The sequence below is a fragment of the Colletes latitarsis genome, chromosome 11, assembly GCF_051014445.1.
Source record: "Colletes latitarsis isolate SP2378_abdomen chromosome 11, iyColLati1, whole genome shotgun sequence".
Lineage (NCBI taxonomy): Eukaryota > Metazoa > Arthropoda > Insecta > Hymenoptera > Colletidae > Colletes > Colletes latitarsis.
In genome coordinates this window covers 12386510-12399949 of record NC_135144.1, presented here as the reverse complement: position 1 = coordinate 12399949, position 13440 = coordinate 12386510, and the positions used below count along the sequence as shown (strand labels likewise).

Genomic DNA, 13440 nt, shown 5'->3' with positions numbered 1-13440 from the left:
AGGCTGAATGTAATCTTATTACCTCTGCGAATTAATTGCGTTATAATTACACTCGAATTCCATTATAATTGTGCGGTAACCACGTGCTAATTATACAGTTTGATGATTTACGATTATGATTACACGGCAATTGTAGGATAATCACCGTGTAATTAGCGGTACTTAGTAGCACTAATCATCGCGAATGTAATCAGATTACGTTTTGCCGGACCCTGACTTGAGAACAACCCATGCCCAACGATTATAGCGTTTAATCAAATTATAATAGAAGCAACATTTCACTCGAATGTAAATTTAAATAGAATAATCATTGTTTATTTGTTTATAAGACAGTATAAAACGAAACATAAGGTTTTAGAAATCGTGTAGTTTTCTTTCGACATGTTTTACAGCTCGAATAATATTCACTAAGTCTGCAAAGTAATCGCTGTTTAGATATCAGACTTGTTTAGTCCGCGAGCTAATCGTTTTCCGTACGCACACTATAAACGGACTATCTTGCGATAACTTTTCAAGCGTTCGCTATTTCTACGTAGTAAAATAAAATCCAAAAGCTGAAACGTTTCTATAAGAAGTATTCACGCAGTGAGATAAAATTTAAATCAATAGTGGTATTTTAAGAATTATTTGCATATTTATCTCTTTCGTGTGCACTTTCAACCAAGTATATTTTTAAATATTTGGATATTAGTACTTCATTGTTCTATTTCAAAATTACTTGTTCCAGTTTACGTCTTGGTAAAATTTCCCTGAATTATGCACTATCATCGGATCCTGCTTACCTTGGACCCTATCGAACTCTCGTAACGTTTCATCTATGCCAGTTACAGCCACGAAAGTACATAAGATTAATTATACCTGTCCGACTATGTCTAACGCAGGAACAACTTCTCTTCCACCGAAAGGATTCTGAAATAATCAACAATTAAATATTCGCTTCTTGGGCGTGCCAAGAGCCGTTATCGAATCAACTATGGCCCTCGAACGTTTGGCTGCACAAACATTGCATCAAATGCAACTCGAACAAACTTACATTTCACATTTTTATTTGTATATTAAAAATAATATTTCTTTTTAATTTTAATATAGACATATTTGCATTACTTCGTGTCCCGAATTTACCCCCAAGCTTTTTCGCGATACATTTCCCGATACCTGTGGAAGCTAGTTGGCGAACGGATCAAAAATTTGCATTCGTTGTTCGCGAATTAAAATTTGCCCCGACGCTGTCCCCGAGGCGAGTCGTTTTAAAGTAAATTGCATGATTAGGGGGTTTAATTGGACGCGCGGGGAGAGGGGAGGAAGAAGTAGCCGCGCGCCAGCGGGTTCCGACAATGCTGCAAATTAAATATTCAACTCTCACTCTCGGCACGCTCTCGATATTAGCGTTGTAACGTGGTCAAATATTTCGCGATGGAAATGACGACGTGTGCCGCACATTGGCCGTGCTCACGTTCGCGAGCACAGCTGCACACGCGCGTGTGTACGTGGCATTGTGCCGACTGTTAAGCATTTGATACGGCCGCCTTCCTGTCGCGCATCCATTGTCGTCGTCCCGCTCGCGACGTAACCAAACCAGCCGGTTTCTCCGTGTGCAAATCGCCCGACGATATGATACGACGATGCTCGCTACTGCACATCGTTTCCCAAACTAATTCAACTACGCACCGCGTTCCTTTCGAGGGCACATTTCAACGCGAAACGCCGTTCTTTCAACTTTGAAACAAATTTTTCTCGAAAAAAGTGCCTCGTGTGGTCGAATTTTCTACTCCGAGTTCGGCCTGTTATTATGTACTTATTGTCAGAGAGGAATATTTAAATATTGTCCATCAACCTTATATTCTGAATATCACACTTTTTTCAACAGTGTTTCAAACAGTGGTTCGATTAAGTTTGCTACACGCAGTCGTAATAAAACCTTCATACGCTCCTGGATATTTTATGTACAGATATACTTCTATCAACCTTATATTCTGAATATTACACTTTTTCAACAATGTTTCAAACAGAAGTTTGATTAAGTTTGCTACAAATGCGTGTCTCTCGATATTTTATGTATAAATATACTTATATCAACCTTACATCAACCTTATATTCTAAATATCACACTTCTTCAACAATGTTTCAAACGTTTGATTAAGTTTGCTACACATAGTCGTAGTAAAAACTTCAAACTCGTGTTCGTCGATATTTTATGTATAGATATACTTCTATCAACCTTCTATCAACCTTATGTTTTAAATACCACACTTTTTTCAACAATGTTTCAAACAGACGTTTAAGTTTGCTACACGCAGACGTAGTTAAAACTTCAAACGCCTCCTCGATATTTTATGTACTGATATACTTCTATCAACCTTCTATCAACCTTATGTTTTAAATATCACACTTTTTTCAACAATGTTTCAAACAGACGTTTAAGTTTGCTACACGCAGACGTAGTTAAAACTTCAAACGCATGTTCCTCGATATTTTATGTACTGATATACTTCTATCAACCTTATATCAACTTTATATTCTAAATATCACACTTTTTCAACAGTGTTTCAATCAGAGGTTTGATTAAGTTTGCCACACGCAGTCGTAGTAAAAACTTCAAACGCTCCTCGATATTTTATCTACAGATATATATAAAAATAGTAAACATTAATATTCTTTTGCAATTCTGAAGATTTTTGATAAAAATTTCTTCCAAATTTAAAGTCAATTTGTCGACCAGTTTGCGAAAAAAATAATATTCCGAGAAACACACGATTGAAACTTTTACTATCTGTGTAGCGAACGTAATCAAACCTTGGTTTGATGCATTTTCACAAAAAGGATGGCATTTAGATAGTCTTCTAGATAAACGAACTGTAATGCACGACTGTGTGCAGCAAACATAATCAAACCTCTGTTTGAGACATTACTGCAAAGGGGATGATATTTGGATATTCTCGTTTGTTCTTCGTTAAAAATTTAAGTGCGAAGGTTCGTTAGGAAACGTTCAATTCAATTTGGGACAAAATTATGAAAAGTCACGGTGCGCGTGTTATACACGGATTTCCATTTTGCCGGAAGCTCGCTAGCTAAATCGAGCGTGAGCATTATATTCGAGATTTTACGGTATTACATTATACGGGCATAAAAAATTTATTCTCCTCCTTTCCCAACCACCCCCAAACCATCATGTTCTTTTAAAGAGTGTCTTGTGTACTCTTGCCTTACGAGCCGGGGATAATAACCCTGTGTTTACAGGCTGTGTCGTAATATGCGAATAACACTTAAGCCACGAATATAGCACTTACAAGCTAGGCAGCAAATTCATACGAATCGTTTGCAACGAATTTTCTCACATAATTCTTTCAACGAACCAATCGAATTCAATATTTACAAAACGTCCATGATATTCTTAATTAACTTATTTTTTTACATTTCATCATTTTGTCCCTGACAGTAGAAAAGACGCTGAGGAACATTGTTGAAGTTTGACAACTCATACTACTCGTATTATTTGCAACGAATTTTCTTACATAATAATTCTTTCAACGAACCAATCGAATTCATTATTTACAGAACGTTCATGATATTCTTAATTAACTTATTTTTTTACATTTCATCATTTTGCCCCTGACAGTAGAAAAGACGCTGAGGAACATTGTTGAAGTTTGACAACTCATACTACTCGTATTGTTTGCAACGAATTTTCTTACATAATAATTCTTTCAACGAACCAATCGAATTCATTATTTACAGAACGTCCATGATATTCTTAATTAACTTATTTTTTTACATTTCATCATTTTGCCCCTGACAGAAGAAAAGACGCTGAGGAACATTGTTTGTCGAAGTTTGACGTTTCTGGTTCACCTGGTGCGTGGGACTCGTGCTACTATTGGACGTTTCAGAGCGACGCGTGGGCGTGTACGTTGGCACTTCTTTAAGCTAGGTGGTCGAGTGTTTTTCAGTGCAACTCCAGCCGCTTTAGCAATGCCTACGATATGGTCGTCGGTCACTTTTCGCGGCGCTGTCTTCGCTTTCGCAACGCGTTGTTCCATATCGTCTCACTTTCCGCTTAACCTTCGCGGCTCGTGTCGGTCGGTAATCGATTTCAGTGCTAATCCCTCGCACCCTGCTGCGTTCCGTGTTAACGAACCGACCTTGCACGTGTACACCTTTATCGAGGTTGATGGTCGATTGCTCTCCGGACTCGCTTCCAATTATGCTCCTAAATCGCGCGAGAATCGTGTAACGACGTGGCGCAAATCCCGTCGGACGATTTTGACCACCTTTCGCGCCTCTTTCTGAACGATACTCGCGGTTAATACAATACGTAGTGCCTTGTCAGCTTACTGTGATCAATGTGTGACAACGAGATTTAAAATAAGGGTCGACGAATCAGTGGAACATTCGATCGTTCACGATACAAATTGGAGACGTGGTTCTTAGGTCAGTTATAGTAGAAAGTAACTTTGCAAAATCTGTTCTGTCTCTGTCAATATTTTTTATTTTCAAAAGTTCCTTTCGAAAGTATTGATCTTTTTCTAGATTAAACGTTTACTCATTTTCGGCTGGTGATCGTGTCAGTGTAAACAATCTTAACGCTAGATTTGTAGACATTTGTTACGTTAAAATGCGATGTTTGTTTTAATTAAATATTGATATCGTTGTGAAATATTAATTTTAAAAGTTGTTTACTATGAGTGAAAGGAAACTTGTTTCTCACGAATTCTTTCCATTCATTTTTACCAAATGCTGTTTTCTTTTTAATTTTAATGGACAAGTAATGCCCAATTATAAAATCGATAGAGAGGTGTAATATTTCTATTTTTGTGGCACTAATAACATCTACGTGAATTTTACAATCGCATAATTACTATAAAAAATTTTACACGAAGAACCTTGTATATTTGAGAAAATGTGTATTATTTGGTGCAACCTAAGGAGGTTTTATATATTGGTAAACGAACGAATTTAACGATTTGATAAACAATTTGTAGCGTTTCTGACGATTCTGAGTCATTGTGGCTCCATTGGCGCGTTCCTTTTAAGGTTCGCGCCATTCAGTGCTCGAAATGGCATGTAATCGATTCCGGTGATAATTATATGCGCCAATAGTTCGAACATGACCCCGTGACGTCCATTGTTTCTCGCTGTGATGATATCTGTCGGTAATGATCAATAATTTGGATACCGTCATGGAATACATTGGATCGAGGACGTATTGGGTGGCACGCAGTCCAAAGCGTAAACGGATATGAAACTGTCAATTATTGAAAACGCGATCGGGGCCGATATCATCGAGATAAAAACTCGCGTCGGAGTCCATATTCTGTTAAAATCTCGAAATTGTGATTTCCCGATCTCAGATAACCATGTATTAAATATTTTTCAATTAATATAATAAATTAAGCATCTCTTTAAGAGGGGATTCTCGTCAGGAATGCAATTTTTTGTTTGTCAAAGATTTTTGAGAAATAATGAGAATTATATACGGATTGTTAGATAGGTTGGCGTGGATCATGCAAAGTATTAGGTTATTACTTTATGAAACGACCGATTTTTAAAACAAATTTTAAGAAGGTTTTATTAGTACTAAACTTTATTAATGAAAGTAATTATCATTAAATTCTATACATTTCTCATAACGTGTATTAAATTTCCTGATTCCTTTTTCGCAATTATTTGGATTTCTGGAATTTAGACATTGTTGAAAAGCGTTCTTCACGGACTCTTGATTAGAAAATGTGTTTTAAAGGAAGAAGAGTATAAGATGTTTAAAATGATGAAAGTCAGTCGATGATGTGCTCAGCAAATATGAAGGATGAGACAAAGTTTTGTATTTTATTGTGGAAAGATTCTACACTGTTTAATATAGGCTTAGACGCCTCAATTGAATTAGGAATCTCAAGATTTTAAATAAAAACACACATAATACTTTCATCATATGAAAGAAGACAAGAAAGAACATGTTGCCATGCAAATAACAAGCTTTAAAATGATATTTCATATGTAACAACCTAACACAAACGCTCTAAAACCGAAATTTATGTGTTTATAAATTTTTTTCGATGGAAATAATAAGAATTACATACGATTTTATATAGTTATCATCAAAGATTTGACAATTATCGCGTTCACGGTTTTGTTGGACAAATTGGCGAGGACTGCGTAAAGTACAAAAGCTCTAAAACCGAATTTTCTGTATTTATATCATTCTGTTAAATGGAAATAATGAGAATTACATACAATTTTATTTAATTATCTTCGCCCTTTTGAAAATTATCTCGTCCACGGTTTTGTTGGACAAATTAGCGAGGACCGCGTAAAGTACAGAAGCTCTAAAACCGAATTTTCTGTATTTATATGATTTTGTTGAATGAAAATAATGAGAATTACATAGGATTTTATATAACTATCTTCATCCGTTTGAAAATTATCGTGTACACGGTCTTGTTAGATAAATTACCGAGGACCGTGTAAAATAGAAAAGCTTTAAAACCGAATTTTCTATATTCAGACATTTTTTTCAATGGAAATAATAAGAATTACGTAAGATTTTATATACTTATCTTCATCCATTTAAAGATTATCGAGTACACGGTCGTGTTAAACAAATTAATGGCGACTATTTAGAGTACAAAAGCTCTAAAACCAAATTTTCTGTATTTACAGATTTTTTTCGATGGAAATAATGAAAATTACATACGATTTTATATAATTATCTTCATCAATTGGAAGATTATCAAGTACACGGTCGTGTTAGACAAATTTATAGCAACTATTTAGAGTACAAAAGCTCTAAAACCAAATTTTCTCTATTTATATGATTTTGTGGAATGAAACTAGTGAGAATTAAGTAGTATTTTATTTGATTATCTTCATCCGTTGCAAATTATCACATACACAGTCTCGTTAAAAAAAATTGCTAACCGCCGTGTAAAGTGCAAAAGCTCTAAAATCGAATTTTCTGTATCTATATAATTTCGTTGAACGGGACTAATGAGAATTACATACGATTTTATTTAATTACGTAAAGTACAAAATCTCTAAAACCATCGACGCATAGACCAGCGACGACGTAATCAAATGGAGACCACGTAAGCACCCGGGCGATCGTTTTTATCTATCCGAGTTTGCGGCATGCAATCAGAGAGGCGCCCGTTGACTCGTGACGCTTCCGGTCCAGGCTTCCGGTCCGCAGAACCGCACCGTTTCCGTTCGGTTGGCCAACCCACCGATCCGGACTGGTCGTCGTCGTATATCGTTCGCTCCGCGTCCGAGAAACACTATCGAAATCGCTGCCAGCATCTTGTCACCGTGAAACACCGACGCGCGTCATACTCGTTCCGAGTCCGGATAATTGAGTCGTGTGATTTTTCGTTGGCCGTTCCCGGGCCACGGCGCCGCGCGGATCGAGAATCGAATATTTAATGCGCGGCGCCAGAAACGGGGTTACGCGCAATTTTCGGGGCCAATCTGCGTACACATGCGGCCGGAGATTCGGCGACTTAAAAATTGATCCGAACTTCGTGCCGGTTAGCTAACTGCTTCACTGACCCGTGCGCAATTGTGAACGGCGCTGAATAAATTATGGCGATTGGAATACGCGCGCAGACGCTAGTTATGGCCGTTGTACAGGGTGGTACCGAAATGGCGGCACCAACGGGGGTGAATCTGAGTGGAGGAAATATTCGTCGGAAACTTGGAGCGACTGTTTTTTGTACGAACAAATTTAAACGAAATTAAATATTGTATTGGGTTTTTTTTTGCAATTGCATCGTTCGAAGACTGTTTATTTAAAGTTTTTTTATATTTTGTCCTTACGTTGATTATTCGATTTGCGTTAAAATTACCTTTGGAATGCTTATTTTGATTATCATGTTCTACTACTTTGTAATATATAGATAGTATAGATTTGAAATATTATTTGAAAAATCGTTCGTCATGTACGCGAATACTCGACTTCGTTGCGTTTGAGTTTAGAAATAGTAGCAATCTATGGCTTGTCACTGTATTTGATACAGACTCTCGAAAATGCATTCGAATATTTAAAAACGGAAAATACCCACAAATGTAATATGCAGGGTACAGTTATATTGACAAAGTAATGGATATTTTCAACTATTTTTAAATTGATAAAAAACTTCTTGAATTCCTTATGTTTGAGTTTAGAAACAGTGCCAATATTATGGATTGTTATAGTATTTGATTCAGACTCTCGAAAATGCATTCGAACATTTTAAAACGGAAAATACCCACAAATGTAATACGCAGGATACAATTATATCAACAAAGGACATTTTCATCAAATATTTAAATTTATAAAAAATTTCTTGAACAAACGGTAGTGCTATTTTGTTGTTTATCTCTTAGAATAATGCAGTGATATCCTTCATCTTTCAAACGTAGATGTAAGTGAGATCGTACGAAAGTGCACACGTGCTCCACGAACATCTAAACACCGATTAATTCGAATTTTCATCAAATTTTTGAATTTATTAAAATCTTCTCGATCAAAAGTAGTGTTATTTCAATGTTTATCCCTTGAAATAACCCTTCAACCGTGGACGCAAGTGAGATCGTATGAAAGTGCACATGTGCTCCACAAACATTTAACATCGTTTTATTCGAAATAGAAGTTCCCTACAAAAATCTGTCACTCCGCATTTTCGATTTATTTTTTCGCGTAGATTCACCCTGTATACCGAAATGTTCCCAAACCTCAAAATTCCGTGTTCCCGGGGGGTCTGTACACGCGAAACGGGAACGAGTTTGTTGATGAACCTGGAGTTGTTAAAAAAGTGGGGTCCAGGCGCGGCTTAAAGTCCGGTCTTGTAACGGAACAGTGACCATAACTCGTAACGTCTCGGCTGCGTGCACATTTATGACACTGCCGTGCGTTACGTGTCCCGTGTCTTCGAATGGACTCCCCTAATTGCACGTGGCGTCCATGTAGGAAACATGGGACGCGAAGAATGGCTGGGAATTGATGATGATGTAAGTGATCCGTCTCCCGAATGTGTAGCCATCTTTATTCTGTGACGAACACTCCAATTTCTGTTATTTTAACTATTCCAAGGTCCCTTTCACCGCGTCGGATTACAACTCAATGTTCGACCCGAATTAGTCCAGCCCCCCCCCCCCCTTGGAAATTTTGTTCCCCGTCACGTTTTGGAGACTGGGGCGAAACTAAGAATTTATAACGAAATGAAATTTCGTACGTTGCTCTTGCTGGTAAATATAAATTAGTTTTTTTTTCGTTTTTCCAGTTTGGTACGATTTCTCTTTCAATTTTCTTATCTTCTTATTCTTTCGACTTAAATTACGTTACAAACGAGGTTACGTTACCGTGCCAAATTGGCCGAGTATTGGAATTTTAAATAATATTTGAATTTATATTCGCGTATATTTAATTTTACGTATACGTTGTTTACGTAAATTTTAAAGTAAGTCGAATTCTTTTAATATATAATTGTACCAATTTTACACTGCTCGATCAATATTATATTTACACGTTAATAGAGTTTTTAATTGTATCGCGAAATGGGCTTTATTTATCAGCAAATTCTTTCACATAAATTGCAGTAACATTTTTCAAAGGTTATTGCATTTTTCTTCTGCTCTGTTTGCCTCGAATATCACGTTTATCATAAATCGATTTAACCATTTTACGTTATTGGTAGTAAAAATATCAATATTTATAGAAATTATGATCACAACCCAATTTCCAAAAAATTGTGAGGGTGCTAGGAATGTGTTACTTAATTTATTTACAAAATAACAGTATCATTAAAGCAAATAATAATCATTATAATGATTATATAGCTTTAAAAAAGATCTATGGATTCACCCTTATTTTCGACGCAAGATATTTTTTTTTTTTCAACTAGAAGGAAAGAGGAGACACGCACGATCGTTCAATCAGCCCCTTTTAGGACAATTGCCATTAATGTTTTCCCGCCAAAGTTTCGGTAGCTAAGATGGATGATAGAAATGCATCATTTTGCAGTGTCTTCGATTTTTGAGACTCCAAAAGTTTTGATCGAAGACTACTTCTGCTTGCTGGTGAATTTTATACTTGATCGAATTCTCTCAAAGTTGATGACTACTAAAGAATTATCTCAAACTCTAATTACAAATGCACACTTGAAATTTTACGTGGACGTTTCTTCCAGAATGTTTAATTTATGAAAAACGTTAATCAGGTCCTTTTCAAAGAAAAAGGAAATTTATCTATTCAGAAAATGTCTTCGACATTATAAGAATCCGTAACATTGAAAACAAACAGCTTCCTTATCCCCTTAACGCTCATATTTTTCCAAGAATTATCAGTTTTCTGTATTGGACTTGTTTTTAAACAATATAAAAATGCGGTTTTTGTTAATTACAATGTTCTATCTAACGTATAATTTGAAGGAGAACAAGTATTGTTATCCCTCAAACCTTTAAATTATACAAATATCGTTTTTGAAAGCAGTCAGACTCGGGCATGAGCGTTAAGGGGTTATTCTTTGTTTAGTTCGATCTGGTTCGTCGACTTCGTTTGTATTTTCTCGCCTAACGCGTCAGAAGATGAACAGTGGTTCGCGTTGTGCGAAGTAATGAATTGGATTTACACCGAGAAGTGGGATCACTATGGCTGGCCGGTTCTGTGATTCAGCCGGTGGCCAAGTGGGATAACCCAGCGTCGATCGTCGTCCAGAACGGGGGAAAAAATAGCGATCGTTGGACTGAGCAAACGTGCTAGGCCAGGCACGTGTGAATATATTTCGGATGGCGAAAATGGCGGCGGCGCCGGGCAAGAATAAATTGAAAATGGGCAACGCGGGCCGATACTACAGCGCCTATCTCATCTACGACGTGGCGAACTCGTGCCTGGCTGCCTTGCACGCCAAGATGCCTCCTCCACTAGCTGTCACGCGAACCAACCCTCTGTCTCCGCACGTCCAGAACCCCCGTAAGTTCTATTCGCATCTTTCTATTTTCCTACGCTTCGAGGCCTACGTACACACCCCTGCAACGCGTCCCACGGTGTGCAAAAACGTCCAAAACGCGGACATAACGAAACAAAATGGCATTCGAAGCAACGAATATTAGTTAATAGCTCAATATACAAGGAATCAAAAATTAACGAGAGAACCTAATTACAAGCTTGTTGAAACATAGTTTTATGTCAACTTTTATTGATTCAAGTGATTCGATAGGTAATGAGAATTTATTGAGTCTGTACACAGACACTTTTTTTTATTGAAAGTGGTACTTCTGTGATTGTATAATAAGATAATAGCATTATTTGATAAAATTTTTCAATATTCTGTTTGCTTTTCAATTGTATCATGTTGTGCAATAATATAATGTTCATTATTTCATATTGGAAACATTTTTTATCGATAATTCAAATATTAATTTGACGTTAGATTCGTAATGAACAACCCCAAAAACCCTAATGTAGTAATTTTCGTACGAATCAAAGATCGATTTCATATTTTGTTCGCGTTTTGGCCACTTTTGCACACTCTGCAACACTGGGTTACTAGTGTTTGCAATTTGAAATTGAGACATTTTGTTTTAGAGGGAGGGGGTGGATTTTCCTAATTCTCGAATCGTGTTGTAAGGGAGATATGCGTATTCTGATCTAATGCCTGAAAATTAGCAGTATATGTAAGTTTAAAACTGCGACAAAAGAGGTGTGCAATAGCTAAAGATAAGAAACGTATTATGATCTGAAGCTAACTGTAAAACATAAAAGAACAAAAATGTAAAGTGGAATCACAGGACAAATAAAATATATCCGAAATCTGAATCTGAAAATTCCACGAGCAAACCTGTGACAGCTCAATAAACATCAAACCTTGGTGTTTGCACTTGGAAACCAAGACGTTTTGGTTTGCAGGGGGAGGGGGAGGGGGTTCCTCGATTCTCGAGCCGTGTTGTGAAAGATGTTAAAAAATTGTTGTTGAAAAACGGTCAGGATCGTCGCCATTGTACCGTGGGACGATTACCAAGGAACACGTGGCAAGAAAGAAGCGATAGGTGCGCTAATTTGAAGTAAAGGATAGGTTGCGTTTCGTGTTATGACAGGGGTTGATGTAGTGCCTGTAGCTGGCTTTCATGTTTGATCAAGGAAGATCGTGTGTAAGATGTGGAAGTAATATCTTTCGTGAAGTTGATCCCCTTGGGCCACGATACGAGTTTACGCCCTCGTAGAGAAGTTGCTGATTTTATTTTTATTGTGCAGCGAACGAGAATATTGAATGAAGTGCTCAGAGAACACGCGCTGACATTTTTTTTATCGAAACTGTACATTTCCTACCGCGTTATACTGGTCGAAGTAATTTTTTGCTTCTCTCAGAATTCTTTGAAGCAGCGAACTTCATTTTTGTGTACGTACTTTAGTGTGAACAGAAAAATCAATATTTTATTAAGATACTGGATGAAATTTACCCTTGGGTCTATTATGACCCGAATATGAATTCTGTTATTTGTAAATTCTCTATTTATTACTGTCACTGAACAAGAAGTAAACAAGTTTGTAAAATTATTTATCAAAAACCAAAGCTTCACGACTCCGAAAGGAATACTACTTTCTAGGTAAAATTGTCATAAAATATTAGGGAAGAGTTATTTCTGTTTCAGCTTTGCATTTCTCTACGATAATAGCTTTATCTTCGAGCATAGGATCGTCCATTTTAACAACAATCACCGAAGTATTCAGTACACTAGTTGGTTTACAACCAACTTTCGAAGCAATGTCTATAAGATTAAACATTCAATGCTCGTGCACTCTACTATTTACATATGGCAATAACCAGCTATAGTTATGGTTACATTGTGCTACGTTTTTATACCGGCGTAGTATTCTGTATCAGGTTCATAAAAAAGTTATCACGTATGACAAATGCAACTCCGAAATAGGTGGTTCTACTTTGGTAGAGTAATCTACTTTTCCTAGGGGATGAAAAATTCATGTAAACATAAGTCCGGAAACTTCTGCTCCGCGAGATAGAAGCATATTCTGCTTGCATCCGTCAGTAAAACAAATACAAAAAATGTTCGCGATGTTATTTATAAATATCGTTCTTAATGGCGGGAATCTTTAGTGTGGAGGAATTCTTAAACAATTTTTTTTCATCCCTAATGAAGATTATGGGTGAAAGTTAGCCAGAGAGAAATTTTTAAAAGAATATAGTTTTCATTTTATTTTCAATATTACAACATAAACAATAATATTACAATTATGTGAAATAATAGTGAAAAGTTAAACAACCTTTTGACTCTCTGAAATTGAGATGTTTTGAACAGAGGCATATTTTAATTACTTATTCATCAGTATAAAAATTTATTTTCGATGAAATTTTGTGAAAATATTTAATTTTGAATAAGATTTCTATTATAAATTAAATTAAAACAATTTTCTCTCAAAACAAACGTGATTTGAGGTATTATTTCGACGATGGT

At 36.4% G+C, this 13440-nt stretch overlaps 1 protein-coding gene across 8 annotated transcripts in view; it reads left to right on the top strand.

Annotated features, from left to right (window-relative positions):
- LOC143348188 (nucleolysin TIAR) overlaps positions 1 to 13440 on the top strand; it is a 647185-nt gene that overhangs the window by 441814 nt on the left and 191931 nt on the right. The window contains exons 1-3 of one of the 8 annotated variants that reach the window (XM_076778157.1): positions 3966 to 4428; positions 8673 to 8979; positions 10502 to 10939. The exons of 5 other annotated variants lie outside the window; for them this stretch is intronic. In XM_076778157.1, coding sequence (XP_076634272.1) covers positions 10756 to 10939 — 184 coding nt within the window. In that variant the 5' untranslated portion in view covers positions 3966 to 4428; positions 8673 to 8979; positions 10502 to 10755. Of the gene's footprint in view, positions 1 to 3965; positions 4429 to 8672; positions 8980 to 10501; positions 10940 to 13440 lie in introns of those variants that run through there. 2 more of the 8 variants (XM_076778158.1, XM_076778156.1) reach the window with 2 other exon arrangements.